At 42.4% G+C, this 20339-nt stretch overlaps 1 protein-coding gene across 5 annotated transcripts in view; it reads left to right on the top strand.

Annotated features, from left to right (window-relative positions):
* Positions 1-20339, top strand: part of wdpcp (WD repeat containing planar cell polarity effector) — a 130936-nt gene that overhangs the window by 58914 nt on the left and 51683 nt on the right. For all 5 annotated transcript variants that reach the window (XM_080199954.1, XM_080199955.1, XM_080199956.1 and 2 more), the window contains 5 exons: positions 1787-2396; positions 11581-11769; positions 13085-13208; positions 16348-16411; positions 19363-19465. In XM_080199954.1, the coding sequence (XP_080056080.1) occupies positions 1787-2396; positions 11581-11769; positions 13085-13208; positions 16348-16411; positions 19363-19465 (1090 nt within the window). The remainder of the gene's footprint in view (positions 1-1786; positions 2397-11580; positions 11770-13084; positions 13209-16347; positions 16412-19362; positions 19466-20339) is intronic.

Below are 20339 nucleotides of genomic sequence, written 5' to 3'. Positions count from 1 at the left end.
AATAAAACTTTAATTTCAGCCGTAGCTGGCTTCCTAAAGGGCAGGGTGTAATCACCCTGTTCACTTCTTCAACAGGAAGAGATTTCATTCCCAAGCTGCACAGACAGTGGATATTGCTCACATTTGTAGCACGATTGACCCAGTGATATGCCATCTGTTTCAGTGGCTGCCTCGTCCCAGTTTTGGCTGGTGCCTAAATAACTATGGTGTGCCATGTCAAAGTTAATGAATCTGGTGGAGGAAGGCTTCCTGTCAAGGCCAGGTTGCTTCTCTGATGCTTCATTTTTATAGCATTCAACGCTTGAGGGACAAAACAAGCATTCATTTTAGCACAAAACTTTCTAACTTAAACATAAGATGTGACTAAGTAATAACAACAAGGCCTTTCAAATCATGAGATTTCCTGCAGCGAAGAAAAGCTCACAGTTCTGTATATAGCCCATTCCATGGCCAGCCTGAGTCTCACAACACTCCTCCAACCTCTGCATGTCTTCAAGTTTGCTCAGAAGCTACAGGAATTTTTCTTCATGCATGTTGTGAGATCTGAAGCAACTATTCCTCCACCAATTATAGGATGTATGCATGCCTTTCCTTTGAAAGAACACAAAGATTTAGCATGCCATAAAATATTTTATAACATCTTTCACCAAGATGTCTGCAGATATTCCAGTGTAGGCGTACCATCAGCTGTAGACAATTCAGTTGTCTCTTCACTTGCACTTCAATTGTAGAAAATGTGATGGTGGAATGGTGTCAGGGAAATGTACATAATGAGAGGGTGGGTGGAGGGATCTTGTGTGCCATTCTTTTTTTCTTTTACGCTAACTGGCCCTAGACGGCACAGTAGTATTCATAGCGCCAGGGACCTGGGTTCCATTCCCACCTTGGGTCACTATCTGTGTAGAGTCTACACATTTTCCCCATGTCTGCCTGGGTTTCCTCCAGATGCTCCAGTTTCCTCCCACATTCTGAAAGATGTGCTGGTTAGGTACATTGATTTGAATAGGTGCTGGAGTGTGACGCGTTGGGGAATTTCACAGTAACTTTATTGCAGTGTTAATGTAAGCCTTCCTTGTGACTAATAAATAAATCTTAAACTTTGGATGGTGTGAAGTTGAGTCATGCTTTCAGCAGCATTCAATGTTTCTGACATGGAATAGCTCTTTTATGGCTTGTAGAATTAGTGGCAATGTTAGTGCCACCACCTTCCAGACAACCCCGCAAATGACAGAACCATTTTCTTCTTGCCATTATCTCTGTCAGCATTACCTCCATCAGAGCTTCTGAGAATCTTTAAACTTTGCAGATCTCAACTCGAGCATTCCTCATCCTCCCACTCCAGCTGTCCAGTGACGTTTTTGTGATTACTTTTCAATTCTCGAGCACGGCTCCCACATCTGATCGTGCAGCTGTTTCAACCTGTGAACCACTGCTTCTGCTGCTGCAAATCTTTCCCTCCTGCAGTGGAAACCCAGTCAGGAGCAGGATTTTCACTGAAGATCTTCCTATTACATTGCAGCCTTCTTGAAAATATGGCTGGGTACCAGCGGGATCAGTGACTGGTTAGAAATTCTGTCCCTCAACTTTCCTGATGGTATCAGGAAAACCCAAAGCTATTGGTGTCTGAGCACTTTTAAATATTTTATCAACACAAGTGATATACAGTATTTTCCTGTGAGTTGTCTTCTGATTCTGAATGTATAAGTAGGAACAATATAGCAGCTGTTCAGTGTTATATTAACTATTCACTTTATTTAATTTGTACACTGTTTCTTTTCCTTTTCAGATTTTAAGCTTCATTCGCACAGAAGGTGATCCACTTGATGCTGGTTTCAGTATTAATCAGCCTTATCAGGTCCATACAGTGGAATGCTTTATTGCCCCAGACAAAGAGCCAGTGGCAGATAGCTGCATCTATGAGTGTGCTCGGAATAAATTGCAACGTGTGGCAGTCATTAGCATCCCATTGCGGTCCAAAGCCACTTGCTGCAGCAGAAATATTATAGAAGACAAACTTGTGTTAGGTTGTGAGGATTCTTCACTGATTTTATACGATGCCCATCGCAAAGTAACTTTACTAGCACAAACTGATCTGATGCCTTCTATGATAGCCTGGCATCCTGATGGTGCATTAATTATGGTGAGCAGCTGTCAAGGTGAAATTCAGTGTTATGACATGGCGTTATCGCCGATGAAGATGCAGTTGTTTGCGGAGGACGTAAAACCTGTGACCAAGCTTCAACTCAACCAACATTTTGCTATAACAAGCAGGTTGGCTCAGATGCAGTGGACAGTTCCCCGGGGAATTCCTCCAAGCAAAGACAACCTCAATGTGCACGATCTCATGTTTCTGAGATTTGAAAAAGGGCCTGTTGGAGTACTTTGTTTGAAACTAGGTAAGCTCTCCGCCTCTTAGTATATTTGTTTTGTCCTTTGTATTCTTTGCTTTAAAAAAAAGTGTAAATATTTTAAATTCCTCAGTTTGTAATTGTGTTTGATTAAAAGTCAGATCTATGATCCTCAACTAACTGGCATGTTCAGCTTTACATTCTGAAGTACACATGCACACAGCAAGCTGCGTTTCACAGTCAGTGGCCAAGTAGCAACACTCACTGCTGACCTCGTAAAAGCTGTTCACGAAGATCTCTGCCTGGTGTGGATTTCCTCTCTCCTGCTATCAGCTGAATCTGGCACCAAGTCACCAGGTATCAGCAGCAGTGGTGTCAGTCAGTGGGTGGCACGGTAGCACAGTGAGTTAGCGCTGCTGCTTCACAGCTCCAGGGTCCTGGGTTCTATTCCCAGCTCGGGTCTGTGTGGAGTTTGCACATTTTCCTTGTGTCTGCGTGGGTTTCCTCCGGGTACTCCGGTTTCCTCCCACAGTCCAAAGATGTATGGGTTAGGTTGATTGGCCATGCAAGAAATTGCCCCTAAGTGTCCAGGGATGTGTAGGTTAGAGGGATTATTTCATGGGATGTGGGTGTCACTGGCTAGGCAGGCATTAACTGTCCATCCCTATTGGCCTTTGAGAAGGTGGCAGTGAACTGCCTTCTTGAACCACTGCTGTCAGTGTGGTATAGATAGACCCAGAGTGTTTTTCGGAGGGCATTCCAAGATTGTGACCAGTGATATAGTTCCAAGTCTGAATGGTCAGTGGAGGGAAGGTCATTAATGAAGCAGCTAAAGATGGTTGAGCCTCGGACACTAATCTGAGGAACTCCTGCAGAGATGGCCTGGAACTGAGATGATTCACCTCCAGTGACCATAACCATCGACCTTTATGCTCAGTATAACCCTACCTGGTGGAGAGTATTCCCCTGGATTCACATTGACTGCGGTTTTGCTAGAGTTCCTTGGTACCACACTCAGTCAAATGCAGCCTTGATATAAAGGCAGTCAGTCTCCCCTTCCCCTTGAATTCAGCTCAAGTCCATGTTTGAAACAAGGCTGTGAAGAGGTAAGAGCTCTGAGGCCCTGGTGGAACCAAACTGGGGTCAGTGTGTAAGTGATTGCAGAGTAAATGCCATTTGGTAGCAAATTTTTGTGCCTGTTGCACAATCTGTTTTAACCCTTATACAGTGGACAAAGAATTGCGAGTAGACTTCTTGTTAGTACAACAATATTTACTTAAACACTCAATCAATAATCACCCACCCAACCAACAATAAGTTACCTTACAGAAATACTAAAGTTCAAGTCCAATACTAGACCTTAACTTTGCGTGAGTGGCAAGTACCCAGGCAGATATTGGCCTTTAACTGTGTGCTGGCCTGTGTGGTCTTCTGCATAGTCTGGTCCTTTGGTCTGGTCTGACACTCTGACTCTGGTCTTCCTTCCTTCTCGGGTATGGTGACTTTGTCATTGCTGGCGATGGTCGCCATTGTTGTAGCTCATTCATGGGATCAGAGAGAGAGAGAGAGGGAGCTTCTTCTGTTGTGCAACACCTTTTATTCCTCCTTGATCAGGGCTTGATCACCCTGATCGATAAGAGTCCAATCGGGAGTTGCCACACCGATCTCTAGGTGTGTACCCAACGGCCATGCCCGTAGGTGCTGGAGGCACATAGGACATACATCTCCTTTCCAAATAAGGGGTTAAGGCTCTGCTTTGGTAAATAAATCTGTTTCACCAGAGAGTGTTTATTGTCTTTGGGATGGCCTATTTCCTGTGTGTTCAGTCATCTGAGCTGCAGCTGTTTATCTCTGTCTTTTAGACTGCCGCCTGCTGTTTCAGTTCTTGCCCAATTATCCCAGTGTGCTCTGTAAATCGCCATTTTAAGTGGCCCATTTGGCCATAGACCCCCCTTTGATCCTGAATGCAAAATATGATGTCAGTCAAGCAAGGCCCAGGCATTGGAATGTACAGTAATGATATATCCCAACAACATATTTACCTTCCAGAGGCTACAGACAGCAACACTCTACAAGTACAAACAACCACATGTTCTAAACACCATTATTACATTTAGTGCGCCCAAAATGATCAGAGTTCTGAACTGCGCATGCGTAGTTAGAAAAAAATTTGACATATCATGCCTGTGTCAGATCGCTGCAGCCCAATAGTGAAAAATGGGAGCAATGGCCCCCAAAGACATCACTGTTCCCCTTATCCACCCTCCCCCCACTACTCAGACCGATTGCGCCCCCTCCCCGATCACCTGCAGAGTGGCAACAGACCCCTGTCCACCCAACCAGTGAGCGATTGGGCCTCACTCCCCCCTTCCCCCCAACCTTTAGAATGATCTGGCCTCACTCGCCTCCACAACAGAACGATCTGTCCTTGCTCCTTCCCCTCCCACCCATCACCCCAACCCAGAGAATGATCTGGCCTCACTCCCCACCTCCGAGGTACATCTGACTGACCCGCCTCCTCCTCCCTCCCCAACCAGACAAGAATTGTCCCCAACTCTTGACCTCCCCCTTCCCCACCACCACCACCACCCACACCACCCCCCCCCCCCCCCAACCACCATCCCCCACCACAACCAGACAACAATTGGGCCTCCCTCTCCCACCCCTCCCCCACCAGGGAATAATCTGATATCCCCTCCCACCACCACCATTGATCTGAGTCAGAGAACCGTTGGGAGCTCTGAATTCACCTCTTCAGCAGCTGGAACACCCGAACCAGATTTTTATTCAGCAGTTCATTTTGGCGCAATTCCTGATTGGCGAACACAGTGGTAAAGGGGGAAATGCTGATATACTTAGGTGGGAAGTTCATTAATTCAATTTAAATGCATGCATGAATCGGATCACAGCCATTTCCGGGTTTCAATAAAGTGGCCATCTGTGCGGACTTGGGCACGGATCGCATCAGTGGCCTCACACCTGACTTTACCACGAAAACAGGCACGACGCAATGGTAAAATCGGGCCCCATGTCTTGTCCTCGGTTCGCATAATGTAAAGTTTAGCATTCTCCTTTAACTCTCCCCAGTCCACATCCTCTATCTCCTCTTCCTCCACTATCCTGAAGATACACACAAATCTGTTTTGAACCAATAAGAGATTCCAGCAATGAAATTTCTCTGGTATTTGGAGTGGTCAGCAGTTGCCTGTCTCTGTTTTTTACTGGCTTGATGTAGCGCTTTTATTGCTGCTGGCAGATCGGTGCACTGAGCTTCCAATCTTGTTACCGCCCGCTCAGCTTCACCTTTGGCCAAGACAGTGCGCTGGGCGTCTTGATGCGCCCTCTCATACTATGTTTGAAAATTGCCCGGATATAATAAATTTGCCTGGTTGGTTCTCTTTAATTCCTCTACCTCTCGGTCCTTTTCGGCTCTTATTTGCTGTATCCTCTCCTGCTGTTGTTCCTTTAGTTTCTTAATCTCCTCCTCCTTTTCTTCCTATGGCTGCTTTGATTCCTCCAGTTCCTTACAAACTGTGTTTAATTCTTTTTCTGTTCCTAACAGCTGTCCTAAGCAGCTCACAATGGCAGTCACTTTCTCACATTTGACTTCCTGTGTTCCCTGAACTTTCCTCAGATCGTCCCAATACTTCTGCCCTAGGGATCCTGATCTCAGTATTGGCACAAAATTCTGCCCATAGAGGCCACCCTTCTCAATATATTCTGTGAATTTTGTTTTCCATGTGGGACACTTTGTCTCTGTGCTGTTTCCTGCCATTCCATATTCAACGACAAGGGGTAGGGACTGCGGGTATGGCTTTGAGCTATGTTCTGGTCCTAATCCCTCAGGATTCTAATGTAAATCTACGGAGTTTACCCTATCCTCCTTGTTAGTAACAACACATGCACAATAAACAATTTCCCAAAAGCAGTTATTTGTCCAATAAGGAGTTTACACCTATTGGCTCTGAGTTTTAAGTAATCGTTCAATATAGATTCTGTGGGATTTGATATTGGAACAACAAAGTCACTTCTTGTCAATGTCCCACCAGAGTCACCAATTGTTGTGCCTGCTCCACAGTCTGTTTTAACCCTTATACGGTGGACAAAAAATTGTGAGTAGATGTCTCGTTAGTACAACAATATTTATTTAAACACACAATCAATAATCACCCACCCAACAATAAGTTATCTTACAGAAATACTAAAGTTCAAGTTCAATATTAGATTTTGACAACTTTGCGTGACTGGCAAGTACTCAAGCAGATATTGGCCTTTATCTGTGTGCTAGTCTGTATAGTCCTCTGCATAGTCTGGTCCTTTGGTCTGGTCTGACACTTTGGCTCTGGTCTTCCTTCCTTCTTGCGTGTGGTGGCTTTCCTCATGCTTGTCATTACTGGTGATGGTCACCTAGTTTGTGAGGTCAGAGAAAGAGCTTCTTCTGTTGTGCAGCACCTTTCATCTCTTCTTGGTTTTGTCCTTTTTGGGCGGTCTCCTGATTCTTGTCAATCAATCAATCAGGGCTTGATCATCCTGATCGATAGTGTCCAATCAAGTGCTGCCTCATTGATCTCTGGATGTGTCCCCAACGGCCATGTCTGTAGGTGCTGGAGGCACATAGGTTGCACATCTCCCTCCCAAATAAGTGACTAAGGCTCCACTTTGTCTGGTAAACAAGTATGTTCGACCAGAGAGTGTCTGTTGTCTTTGGAATGGCCTTTTTCCTAGGGGTTCAGTCATCTAAGCTGCAGCCTGTTTATCTCTGTCTTTTAAGCTGCCGCCTGTTGTTTCAGTGCTTGACCAGTTATCCCAGCATGCTCTGTAAAGGGCCATTTTAGGTGGCCCGTTTGACCACCGTAGCACTGTCAATGACACCTTCCATCACTGCTGATAATCAAGAGTAAATTGTGGCAATGATTGACCTGTTGGATTTATCTTGTATTCTGTGGACAGACAAACCTGGGCAATTTTCCACATTTCCCGGTAGATGCCAGTGTTGTAGCTGTACTGGAACAGCTTGGTTAAAGGTGTGGCTAGACCACAAATGTCAAGTCCCATAGCCTTTGCAATATCGAGTGCCTTCAGCTATTTCTTAATATGTGGTATGAATCTTATTGGCTGAAGGCTGGCATCTGAAGCTGGGGTCCCCAGGAGGAGGTTGAGATGGATTATCCACTCTGAAGATAGTAAGCAACTGTAGCATTCTTACAGACAGCAAACCAGAAAGTTAAATTCCTTCACTTTTTATTCACATTTTCAGATAGCAAAATCAATGTTTATGATTGGTTTACAATAGAAGCTAAAATACGTTATAAACAGAAAGTAAAATGAAATACATCTTTTATTGTAATGGAGAGATTTGACATTTCACATAAATAAAATTTTCATGGCCAATAAGGATCTTTAGCAGAAATTCTGAAGTGAGTGCACCATTAAAATCATATTTGTATATCATTGAAAAAGCTGTAATTTTCTCAAGGGTTTTTACAGCCAGATTAACAGGGTAAGAGTGAAAGTTCTGGTCAATCCAGTCATTGCTGACTCTGAAGAACTTGGTAAAAAGTCTGACAACACCAGGTTTTAGTCCAACCGATTTATTTGATAGTAAACTCACTAGCTTACTGTGTTTACCCCAGTCCAACGCCGGCATATCCACATTCTGAAGAACTTATCAGTGTGCCCTCTGGAGAAGTGTACACGCAATGGCAACAACTTATAGTTTTCTGTGTTGTTCTGCAAATCGCAGAATTGTTATAGTGCAGAAGGAGGCCATTTGGCCCATCATGTCTGCACCAGTTCTCCAAACGAGCATCATGACTGAGTGCCTTTTCCCTGTATTTCTGCACATTATTGCTATTTAAATAATCATCTATTGCCCTCCTGAATGCCTCAATTGAACCTGTCTCCACCACACTTCAGGCAGTGTATTCCAGACCCCAATCACTACTTGTGTGTAAAAGTATTTTCTCACATCAAATATTTTCTTTTGCAAATCACTTTAAATCTGTGCCTGCTGGTTCTTGATCCTTCTACAGGGAGAGATAGTTGCTCCCTATCTAGTCTGTCCAGCCCCTTCATGACTTTGAACATGTCTTTCAAATCTCCTCTTAACCTTCTTTCCATGGGGGAACAGTCCCAACCTCTCCAATCTATCCTCATAATGAAATTTCTCATTCCTGGAACCATTCTGCAGTCTCTCCAACGTGTTCACAGCTTTCTTATAGTGTAGCAGCCAGAATTGTACGTGATAGTCCAGTTGAGGTCTAACTAGTGTCTTGTATAAGTTCAGCATAACCTCCTTGGTCTTGAACTCTATGCCTCTATTAATGTTCTTTATGCCCCTAGATTTAAAAGACTAGCTGCTTCCATCCAGGAGTGACTTTGGTTACCTAAGTTTCTGAAACTTGTGGACTTTAGACATTTGAGAAAAATGTCTAAACCTGCCAATGTTTTTTGGAGATCTCAGGCATCCTTTTGGGAGAGATCCACATACCCCTTTGGGATTGTTTAGAGTGACATGACTGTGGGTAAATAGTGGATAATGTACAGCTGCCAAGCAATTTAAATGCCCAGCTCTTTAATGTTTTGGAAAAAATTGGTGCTTGCAATTTCAGTAGCTATTGATGAACATAAGCCTGAGGGCTATAGTCATAGATCAGCTTGTGATCTGAGATGGCCATAGAAATTAGAGTAGAATGTGTGGGAGATAAGGTGTGTGATGGGTGAGGGCTAGAGAGCAGTTTTTTGTTTATTTCTATCACAACAGGAATGAACTTCCAGAGCTCCAAGACCAGCCTGCCTTGGCACCTGCATGCCCCTATGGCTGACACACTGTTTCCATGTGGAGTACACCTGCCACTAAAGAGAGATAGAGATACACAGCTCAGAAAAAGACCCTTTGGCCCAACGCGTCCATGCTGACCGGGTTTCCCAAACTGAATGAATCCCATTTGCCTGCATTTAGTCATATCTCTCTAGACATTTCCAATCCATTTTGAATGTTGTAATTGTACCCGCCTCTATCACCCCCTCTGGCAGCTCATTCCATATATGCACCAACTTCTGTGTGAAAACATTGTCCCTCAAGTCTCTTTTAAATCTCTCTCCTCTCCTTAAACCCATGCCCTCTAGTATTGGACACCCTTACCTGGGAAAAAGACCATGGCTATTCATCTTGTCTATGCCCCTCATGATTTTATAAACTTCGAAAAGATCACCCCTTAACTTCCTATGCTCCAGGGAAAAAAGTCCCAACCTATTCAACCTCTCCTTATAATTCAAATTTTCCAGTCCCGGTAAAATCCTTGTAAATCATTTTTGCCCCTTTTCCAGCTTAATAACATCCTTTAATGGCAATGGCAGGGTGAGCAGAATTGTACGCAGTACTCCAGATGTAGCCTTACCAATGTCTTGAACAGTTATAACATAACGTCCCAATTGCTGTACTCAGTGCTCTGACAGATGAAGGCAAGTGTACCAAATGCTGCCTTCATCATCCTGTCAACCTATGACGCCACTTTCAAGGAATTATGTACCTGCACCCCTAGGTCTTTTTGTTCAACAACACTCCCCAAGGCCCTACCATTAACTGTGTAAGTCCTGCCCTGGTTTGTCTTACCAAAATGCAACATCACGCATTTATCTGAATTAAATTTTAAGTTAACTTCCCCACCTTGAATAAAAATCTGATTGCTCTGGGCGTTTACTGCCAAGTTGAGTTTGCAGAGTTGGGATATTTGAATGTGTAGATTTGTTCAATTTGTCATCAATCTGCTTGCTTATTAAGAGCTGAATTTTCAGTCCTTGAGTTGAGTATGCAGAGTCAGGAAATTTCTCAACTTGAGAGAAAAATTGACCCAGGATATACAAATAGGTTGCTGTCAGATTCAATTCATCCACAGACTCAATAATTGAATCAACAGCATGTAGTGATATAACACCCCATCTGCAGGTTCAGACCAGCAAGGTCTTCTGCAATTCCAATCCCTAAGGGCAAAATTGAGCAGGGCTAGGGAGGAAAAATAATAATCAGATTTTTAAATTATTCCATATTTGTTACCCCTCCTGAGTATAATATTAAAATATTTTAATAGCTCCACAATTAACTAAGTAGTTTTACTCAGAAGCACCATGACCTCACAGAAACATCAGGATGTCATGATGCAAATTAACTCCATTAAATTCTGATCAGCTTTTGGCATTGTCAGTATGGTTAAATCCTGTGAACTCAAAGTGAGTAAGGAAATAATTCACTCCCAGTCTAGTGACTGACTGGCCTGTACATTTGCTGCACTGCTGTCTTTTAATACTACTTGTAAACTCATTTTGAAAAAGTTAACTTTGTTTATCACAGTTTTCCATTTCTGTTTTGCCAAAGGCAGTTGTGAGCAGCTGTATTGTGCTCTGTGGCACTCCACTAATTACAGTTGCATGTTTGATTCATTTTGAGATGCTGCCCATTAGAAAAACGATAAATCACCTGGTTACCTGTGAGGCATAGTGCTTTCTCCAGGCACCCACATAGCCTTTCTACTCTCATCGGTGATTTGGCTTATGCCTGCTTCCCAGAAATCTACAGATTTTACTTCATATTGCAAGTACATTTCATTTTATTTTCATTGCCAGCAGGCTGTGAGAGGGGATTTAGAGTTCTAGCTGCTAATTGCCAGCTTGTAATTTTAATTGGACTGCTTCTCTGAGCACTATTCTTAAATCAATTAGGCAATGAGTTGTCTGTCACTTCATTCTCCTGTGTAGGTCATTTGGAAGCTCACCACCCACCAGAGGTCAGGCACCCAGATGGAAGAGTATTGACAGCTACAATTAATGTGTCTCACTTCTTTTTGTGATTCCTGGTACCTGATTGCCTTAAACATTCCAAAAATATAATGACAACTTTTTCTTCCTGAACAATATTGCTTTGTTACAAGTCACAAGACCACATGTGCCAGTGAGTCCTGCTCTTCTGCCATAGTTGCAAGGTTAAGCAATGTGCTGATTAATCACTCCTCGTTACGAAGATCAAATGAATTCTCAGCATTAATCAACTCCTAAACAATTAACCCCTTTTGTTTGTGATCTACTTGTTAGGAGACTGTGATTGACATAATTACCTGGACTTGGTGTATAATTCAATGATTTACTGCAAATTAGCATCAGACTGTGGCCTGTTTAACAAATCAAATTTGCCCTGTAAAATGTCTTGCCTCAGATGTGCATTTTCTTCCCATGACAGGTGCCATATTGAGAGGACGCCTGGGTCCCACGCAACTCATCTGTCAATATATTCGTTATGGACAAATCGATGAGGCTATTAATATCTTGTGTGGTATGAACTGGAACACTCTGGGCTCACAGTGCTACGCTTGCCTCATTGCCATTGTGGATCACCTCCTCCAGCAGAATCTTACACCAGAAAGAGAATGTGAGATATGCACAGAATATTGAATTCATTCCAGTGTTCTCCAGTTGTTTTATTCTTCCCTTTCTTTTTGCATACTGTAAGGTTTTAGTCCATGTTAAACAGAGCTCCCTTAATTCTTATAATGTAGTTTTGAAACCCCTCCAAGCCTGTAGGTTCAAGTGATGTGACCTCAGGTACTATAATAAGTTCTATTTAGATTGGTTTTAACACAGTAAAACTTTCTAAGGCATTTAACAAACTGAAAAGTCAAAAAGAGAGATCTTGAGGAGTGTCTTAAAAGAGGGTGGTAAACTGGAAGAGCAGAAAGACTTGGAGAAGGAGTTCCAGAGCTTGGAGCCTAGATAGTTGAAGGCATAGCCACCACTGGTGGAGCAAAGGAAATCACGGGGGCACAGATTTTCTGGCTATTGTAAGTTCAGATCCATTTAGAACAATAGAGAGAAATAAGTCATGGATTTGAGCACAAAGGTAAGAAGTTTAAAATTGAGGCATTGCTGGACCAGGAGCTAACATATGTCCTTACGTCCCCAGAGGGGTGGGTGCTCTATTGTTGCCGAACAGGCTGCTGGCAATGCACTTTGAGATCAACATCAGTATGGCACATATAAGCCTTGGGAACAGGGATTGGGGAGGTGAAAAGTGAATGAGAGGGAGTTGAAGGCTCAGCACTTCAGGAAGAATGGGAACTGGCAAAAGTTGTCAGATCTGCACTGGACCCAAACATGGACTCCACTCCCATTGTCATTGCTCAACTGTCGTTTTTCATGAATGAAATTCCTGTCCACCACAGCTCTGAACTGTTGACTCTGAGTTGTGGGACTGGGTAGGTTTGACTAACCTTCCCATGTTGGAACCTACGGCTTCAGACTATTGCTGTTCTCAGCCTGGGAGATCTCAATTTACGTTTCCTGCTTCTGTTATCCTCAGCATTGTAGAGTTCTGGACTGATTATCTGAACTATTGTAGGGTGGGGTAGGGGGAGGAGTGGGAGAATTTGGGGAGAGTAAGAGCCTGGAAAATGGAAGTTGGGCAAAGATGGGTTGGAGTCCAGGCCACTGCGATGATGTGATAGTAAAGATTGCTGGAGGTGCACCATGTGGAGCAGTTACTGCCTCTCTTTTCAAGGTAACAATGCAGTTGGTACATGGCTTAAGGCAGCCTTTGGCTTCTAGTTTGTAATTCTTGTAAAAAATGTATGAAACACGTCACCAGGAAGGTATGCAGAGGTTAATAAGTTTTTAAACACAAAATTACTGCAGTGATTTTGATAGTTTTACTGCAATTATCTTTTTAAAATTCTACCTTGATTCTGCAGCGCAACTTGAAGCAAGTCTTGGAGCATTTTATGCCCCTACAAGACCCTTGACTGATGCAACTATATTAGAATACAGGGACCCCATCAGTCGATACGCCAGGCGGTTTTTTCACCATCTGCTCAGGTGAATAATAATATCACTATTTGTACTTGGTGTTTGTTATTTTCCTAAATACAGTAGGTTAGAAAGAATAAGTTAAACTACAAGAGAGAGATTTCACCTTTTCTAATGTGGATAAAGTGAAGATTACTTAATACACCTTTAATATTCAGTGTTAAAATGTTTCAGTTTAAACTGAAGTGTTGGAGTGCAGTGAGCTCAGAATCTTATTTAATAAGTGGTTAGCACTACTGCATCACAGCACCAGAGACCCGAGTTTGATTCCCAGCTTTGATCAGTTTCTGTGGAGTTTGCACATTCTCTCTGTGTCTGCGTGGGTTTCCTCTAGGTGCTTCAGTTTCCTCCCACAATCCGAAAGACGTGCTGATTAGGTGCATTGGCCATGCTAAATTCTCCCTCAGAGTACCTGAACAGGTACCGGAGTGTGGCAACTCGGGGATTTTCACAGTAACTTCATTGCAGTGTTAATGTAAGCCTACTTGTTGCTAATAAATAAACTTTTAAACTTAATTGTTCCAATCTTATGATGTGTTAAAGCTTGTGCATAGAATTAATTAATTTCCAAATTAGAAACTCCTGGTCAATCTTCACTTTTTTTCCTGCAGTTTGTTTGTTTTGTTTATCTTGACTGAAGATTCTCCACTAATGTGAAATTGATGTTTTTGTGCCAACAAAATGTTTTTGGTTGTGTAGAGTATAGGGCTAATGGTAGGACTCTGAATAGCATGGATGAACAGAGGGATCTAGGTGTATGTGTACATAGATCCCTGAAAGTTGGGAATCAAGTAGATAGGGTTGTTAGGAAGGCATACAGTGTCTTGGCGTTTATTGATAGGGGGATTGAATTTAAGAGCCGCAGCGTCATGTTGCAACTGTACAAAACTCTGGTGCGTCCGCACTTGGAGTATTGTGTGCAGTTCTGGTCCCCACATTATAGGAAGGATGTGGAGGCTTTGGAGAGGGTGCAGAGGAGGTTTACCAGGATGTTGCCTGGTATGGAGGGGAGGTCCTATGAGGAGAGACTGAGGGATTTGAGGTTGTTTTCGTTAGAAAGAAGGCGGCTGCGAGGGGACCTTATTGAAACATATAAGATGATTAGAGGTTTGGATAGGGTGGACAGTGATAGCCTTTTTCCTCAGATGGAGAAAGCTAGCACAAGGGGGCATAGCTTTAAATTAAGGGGGGGTAGTTATAGGACGGTTGTCAGGGGTAGGTTCTTTACCCAGAGGGTGGTGAGGGATTGGAATGCCCTGCCTGCTGCAGTTGTAAATGCGCCTAGTTTAGGGGTGTTTAAGAGATCCGTGGATAGGTTTATGGATGGAAAGGGTTTGGTTTAGGTTAGAGGGTCATTGTTTTTTAACTGGTCGGCACAACATCGTGGGCCGAAGGGCCTGTTCTGCGCTGTAGTGTTCTATGTTCTAACATTCCTAGAGTAAAGCTAGCCTGCAGTGCAACATCGAACTGGCCCTGAATCCCCTCCTGTCAACCTATTTGAATAATTGTTCATAGTGTCTGTGCAGTTTGACCAAGTGAAGGGACATATCCTAATGAGGGAAGTGGGAAAACAGGTCAGCCAGCCCTATTAAAGGGATATGAAGTCTTTGAGGTATCCTGTATGTAGGTTGTGGGGCGGGGAGGAATATTCCAGCTGCTATCAAGCTTCCAAATGAATTATAGATACTATCTGCCAGGGCTGTGAATAAGAATAAGTGTCAGGCATTAATAAAATGGAAGACCATTGAGTGGGCCATCTAGCTTATGAAGAGACAATTCTGGTACCTGGACTAGGGCAGCATGATAGCACAGTGGTTAGCACTGCTGCTTCACAGCACCACAGACCCGGGTACAATTCCTGGCTCGGCTCACTGTCTGTGTGGAGTTTGCACAGTCTCCCTGTGTCTGCGTGGGTTTCTTCCAGGTGCGCCAGTTTTCTCCCACAGTCCAAAAGACATGCAGGTTAGGTACGTTGACCCGAACAGGAGCCGGACTGTGGCAACTGGGGGAATTAGCTTCATTGCAGTGTTAATATAAGCCTTACTTGTGTAAATAAATTTTAACTTTACTTGTCAGGTGGTGCCCTCCAATATACATTTTTAAAGGATCTTGATCATTGTAGTGGTCTGCTGTGCAAGGACTCTGATGCTCTGCCTCACTGAGGGCAGAGCAGGAGGTTGAAGAGGAAGAGAAATTGAAGACAGAGGGAGATGATGCTAAATGACAAACTGTGCTGTTTCATAATGATGTGGCTTCCTTGATGATCTCCAATATTAGATCCATGTTGGCATTGATGAATCTGTCCTGCCCTGAGTCTTCTGTTTCCCCGTGACATCTTGCTTCCTTCTGGTGCGTTGGAAGGCTTTGGCACTAAACTGCTTGGACAACCAGTATCTTTCATGATAGTTGCTGTGGTGTGTGTAAATGAGCTCCACACTTCTTCTAACCCATCTCATTTTGATTTGATTTATTATTGTTACATGTATTAGTATACAGTGAAAAATATTGTTTCTTACGTGCTATACAGACAAAGCACACTGAACGTATAGAAGAAAAGGAGAGGGTGCAAAATGTAGTGTTTCCTGTTCCTGCTGGCTTGGGGTGGACAGGAAACATGTCTCAATATTAAGTAGGGGCTCACCTCTGTGAAAATCTGAACTTTTTAGTTGGTTTTCCACAAGAAGCAGATTTCTGACCCAAAAACAGACTCAGCACCTGTTTTCCACCTTGTGGCAGAAATTCAGCACTATAACTGCATAAAACGGCACTTTCAAGACACAATATTCAGTCAAATTTCGCCGACTCACATCTGCCAAGACCTTAATATCACAAGTCTTTGTAAAATAACATAGCTGCATGATTGTTCCATGTTAGCTGCATGACACAGCCACTTGCAGTTGTCCAGGTTGGCATACAAGTTGTGCATCCGTTCCTTCAACTCCAGTATATTTTGCTGCTTCTGCATCAAAAAAACCAGCTTGAGAGAACTGCTGTGTGCAAGTAACATTACGTGAGCTACATTTATTTTAAATATCAGATTATACTGTACTTCACCGTTATGAAGCTTTAACTTGTGGCTCGTTACTCTTTTGAATGTTGATGAAATTCTGCTGGTTAGCATTTCTAATGATTTGCTTTATTTTAACAGGTACCAAAGGTTTGAAAAGGCTTTTCTGCTGGCTGTAGATATAGGTTCACGAGACCTGTTCATGGTGAGTCATTGCCTGTAAATACCTGTCATTGCTAAGTCCAGATCTCGGGCGACACAGAAGCGCAGTGGTTAGCACTGCTGCCTCACGGTGCCAGGGTCCCAGGTTCGATTCCGGCCTTGGGTCACTGTCTGCTTGGAGTTTGCACGCTCTCCCCATGTCTGCGTGGGTTTCCTCTGGTTCCTCCAGATTCCTCCCACAGTCCAAAGATGTGTGGGTTAGGTTGATTGGCCATGCTAAATTGACCCTAGTGTCAAGGGATTAGCAGGGTAAATATATGGGGATACGGGAATAGGGCCTGGGTGGGATTGTGGTCAATGCAGATTGGATGAGCCGAATGGCCTCTTTCTGCACTGTAGGAATTCCATGACATGCGCTATTTATTATTGGTCCGAGGCCAGAACTCTCCATTCACCTGACGAAGAGGCAGTCCCCTCGAAAGCTTGTGAGTTTACTATCAAATAAATCGGTTGGACTAAAACCTGGTGTTGTCAGACTTTTTACTGTGTTTACCCCAGTCCAACGCCGGCACATCCACATCATGCGCTATTTAAAGCAGAGCAGTATCAGCCAAGCGATACTCGCATATACCCAGCCAATATGGTCAGTAATTCTACTGTGTCCTTTTGATTGTTGAGTTTCTTTCTGTGGCCTTGGACCTGTTTTTGTATTTTGCAGATAGCAATTCAGACATCCTCAACTTTTGTCTTTTTTGGGGTGCATGTAGACGACACTTTTCAGTATAATAAACCCTGATATTTTTTATCCACTCCCCAAATAGGTACAGCTGCAGCCACCATTGCTTTGGGTAACTGAAAGCTTATGCCACTTGAATAAATTATAAAATCTTCCACAGGTATTTTCCAAACAAGAAAGCTAAAGTACAAACTCAAAGGCTTTGACACTTAACCCTTTTTTTTGGTCCTCCCATTTAATTAGCTACAGAAGTAAAATTAACCTGTGCAGAAAGTCTTGTGTGAAACACAGCATGTGCTCCTTGTTTCCAGAGATCTTGCACCACAATGTCACAGTGAGGTTGGATGGACAAAGCTGATAGCACTTTCTTAAGTCTCACAGCATGTATCTTCTGTGCTGAAGCTTTGATTGTATATAAAAGCATGAAAAGAAAAAGGCCATGTTTGGCAGGGGGGAGGGGAACCTGTGCAAGTGTCTGCTGTTACATAACAAAGACATTCTATAGGCTTTTCTGTAATTCTAGAAAAAATGTTACTGTTAATTCTACAAAGTTATAAAGTTCTCCTGGGTATCTCGAAGAAAAAACTGGTTCAAAGAGAATACGGAGCGATCTTTGTCAATTGTCTGTGGCTATTTTTACAACTATCATTCAACAAAGTATAAAGTACTCCTGTCATTGTAACTACCTGCTCTCAAAGCTGTCCTGATGACTTCCCACTTGGAAAGTAAGCTATCTTGCAGTTGGTATTATAAAGCCAGCAGCATACCACAATTTGAAAGGGTTATTTGCACCTTAACTGCTATTTGTTTTTGTTGATTTATTCATTTCGTTACTACTTTTCTCTCCAGGAGTTCTCTTGTATCACCTGCTTTTAAATTAAAAGGATGAGCAGAGATCAGCTGCTCTGGGGCTATCATGTCACTTTAAACCGAGCCACTAGTAGGCATGAAAGATTCAGCCTGTGTGATATGTGGTTTAATTTGACCTCCTTGGCTGTGAAAGGTTATAAATCTTATTCGAAATGACATAGTGGAAATTAGGACCTAGCTGTGTAGATAAAAATCAGTCTGATGCTGTAGTCCAATATATTGCTGCTCTCCCACCCTATCAGGGCAGCACTGTATCATAATAAAATATATTTCATCTCAACACTTTTCCACATGCCAAAATCACAACAGCAAAGATGAGGTTAGATAGGCAGCTGAAGGAAAGAGGGCTAGAGAGCAATGGGGACTGGGCAGGTACATGAAATTAAGACACCGGTGTGAAAGATAAACACTAATGTTTGCCCAAATGGACGCTGTCTGCGTTGTGTGTTCTGAGTAGGGGTGAAAAGGTTGACAGTCTGGGCGAAGGTGTGACTTGTTGATTTGATTTATTATTGTCACATGTATTAACATACAATGAAAAGTATTGTTTCTTGCACGCTATATAGACAAAGCATACCATTCATAGAGAAGGAAATGAGAGAGTGCAGAATGTAATATTACAGTCATAGCTAGGGTGTAGAGAAAGATCAACTTGATGCAAGGTAAGTCCATTCAAAAGTCTGACAGCAGCAGGGAAAAAGCTGTTCTTGAGTCGGTTGGTACGTGACCTCAAACTTCAGCCATAATACAAGTCCTGATTAATTTCAATCAGACTGCTTCCTCACAAAAAGGAGTTTCATTGCAATATCCAAATTCAAATGAAGGCATATTTAATTTTGTGCCACAAAATTGTCTGAAGAACCTGCACTTTAGAAGCGCTGTTACCAGGTTGTGCTAGATGGTGCCAGCTGACCTCCATTCATACCACCACAGGCATGATATTGCCAGTGGTTGTCAAGGTCACTATTATCCTTCTATAATATAAAAGCAAAATACTGTGGATGCTGGCATCTGAAACAAAAACAGAAAATGCTGGAAATCTCAGCAGCTTTGACAGCATCTGTGGAGAGAGAATAGAGCCAACATTTCAAGTCTGAAGGGTTTTAAAACGGGAGAGAGAAGACAGAAGTCAATTAAAATCTGCAGTTAAAAAGTCTAATGATGGAATAATCTGCACTTGGCTCACCACCACTTACCTATGGGCAATTAAGACACCAGATTAATGTCATATAGGACTTTACTGAGCCTGTCTTCCTAAATATGCACTATTTTAGAAAACTGCAGTTTTAAAATTTATTTTCCCTGTGTGAATTAGAACCAGGTATAATAAATAGCCGAATACATTTGAGATTACTGATCTGTTGACTGTTTTCTTTTGAATTTTAAAGGACATCTATTATGTGGCTTTGGATAAGGGTGAGTTGGCACTGGCTGAAGTTGCTAAGAAGAAAGCTAATGAGATTGATGCAGAATCAATAACAGCTGAAGTTGGTAAGAGTTAATTGTTAATTCTTCCTAAACGATAAGGCATTTTTATTTGGATCAATCGTATTTAAAATGCCTTAAATGTGGTTCCAGGGGCATTGATTAGAATTGGCAGCTAACTGACTTGTTGATTCTTGTAAAGGATTGATCTGAAATTGAAAGCTATAACACAAATATACATTGTGAAAGTCTGTGAATATTTCTGTAGCATTTAGTTTTAAGTCAGTAAATTCTGTTCCACTTACTGCTTGCCATCCTATTGTTATGGTTCAGGGCAGAAACTCAAGTGTTTTATGAAGCCCATTTGAATCATAAGTTTTGCATTGTGAATTTGGCTAGGATAAGCACAAGATGTTTCACTTCAGGTGTGATTAAAATGACCCAGTAGGGAGCTTTTCTCAAATAGCATTTAATTAAGAATAAGTATAGTTAGAAAATTAGCAAGAACTTTTATCAATTACAAACAAGAAACAAAACAACCATACAATGTATAACTCTTAATCAATAAATATATATCAGATATTCCAATCAAAACTAATATCCAATAAACAAAACCCTTTAAACAGATTTATCACTGCACAGGCCAACGCTCACGTAATACGGCAATCCAGTTCCCTGTGTTGAATGTTGATTTCAAATGATCTTGAAAACTCAGAGCAGCTTGTAGTCTTCAGCTCCTCAAAAACACTAAAACATAGATTCTTTACTGCAGGATGGCAAACAAGATGTGCTTTTACCTAAATTTTCAAAGCAAAACAGAGAGGGAGAGACTTCTTTCAACTATGCTTCTAACACTGCAGCCAAAACAAAACTAAAAACAGCCCTTGTCACCTGACCAGCATGCAATTTTTTTTTCTGCTCACCAATGACATCACCTAAG

This window comes from Carcharhinus amblyrhynchos, chromosome 12 (assembly GCF_965287045.1).
Source record: "Carcharhinus amblyrhynchos chromosome 12, sCarAmb.v2.hapA, whole genome shotgun sequence".
In the NCBI taxonomy this organism is placed as follows: domain Eukaryota; kingdom Metazoa; phylum Chordata; class Chondrichthyes; order Carcharhiniformes; family Carcharhinidae; genus Carcharhinus; species Carcharhinus amblyrhynchos.
This window is presented reverse-complemented; position numbering and strand designations above follow the sequence as displayed.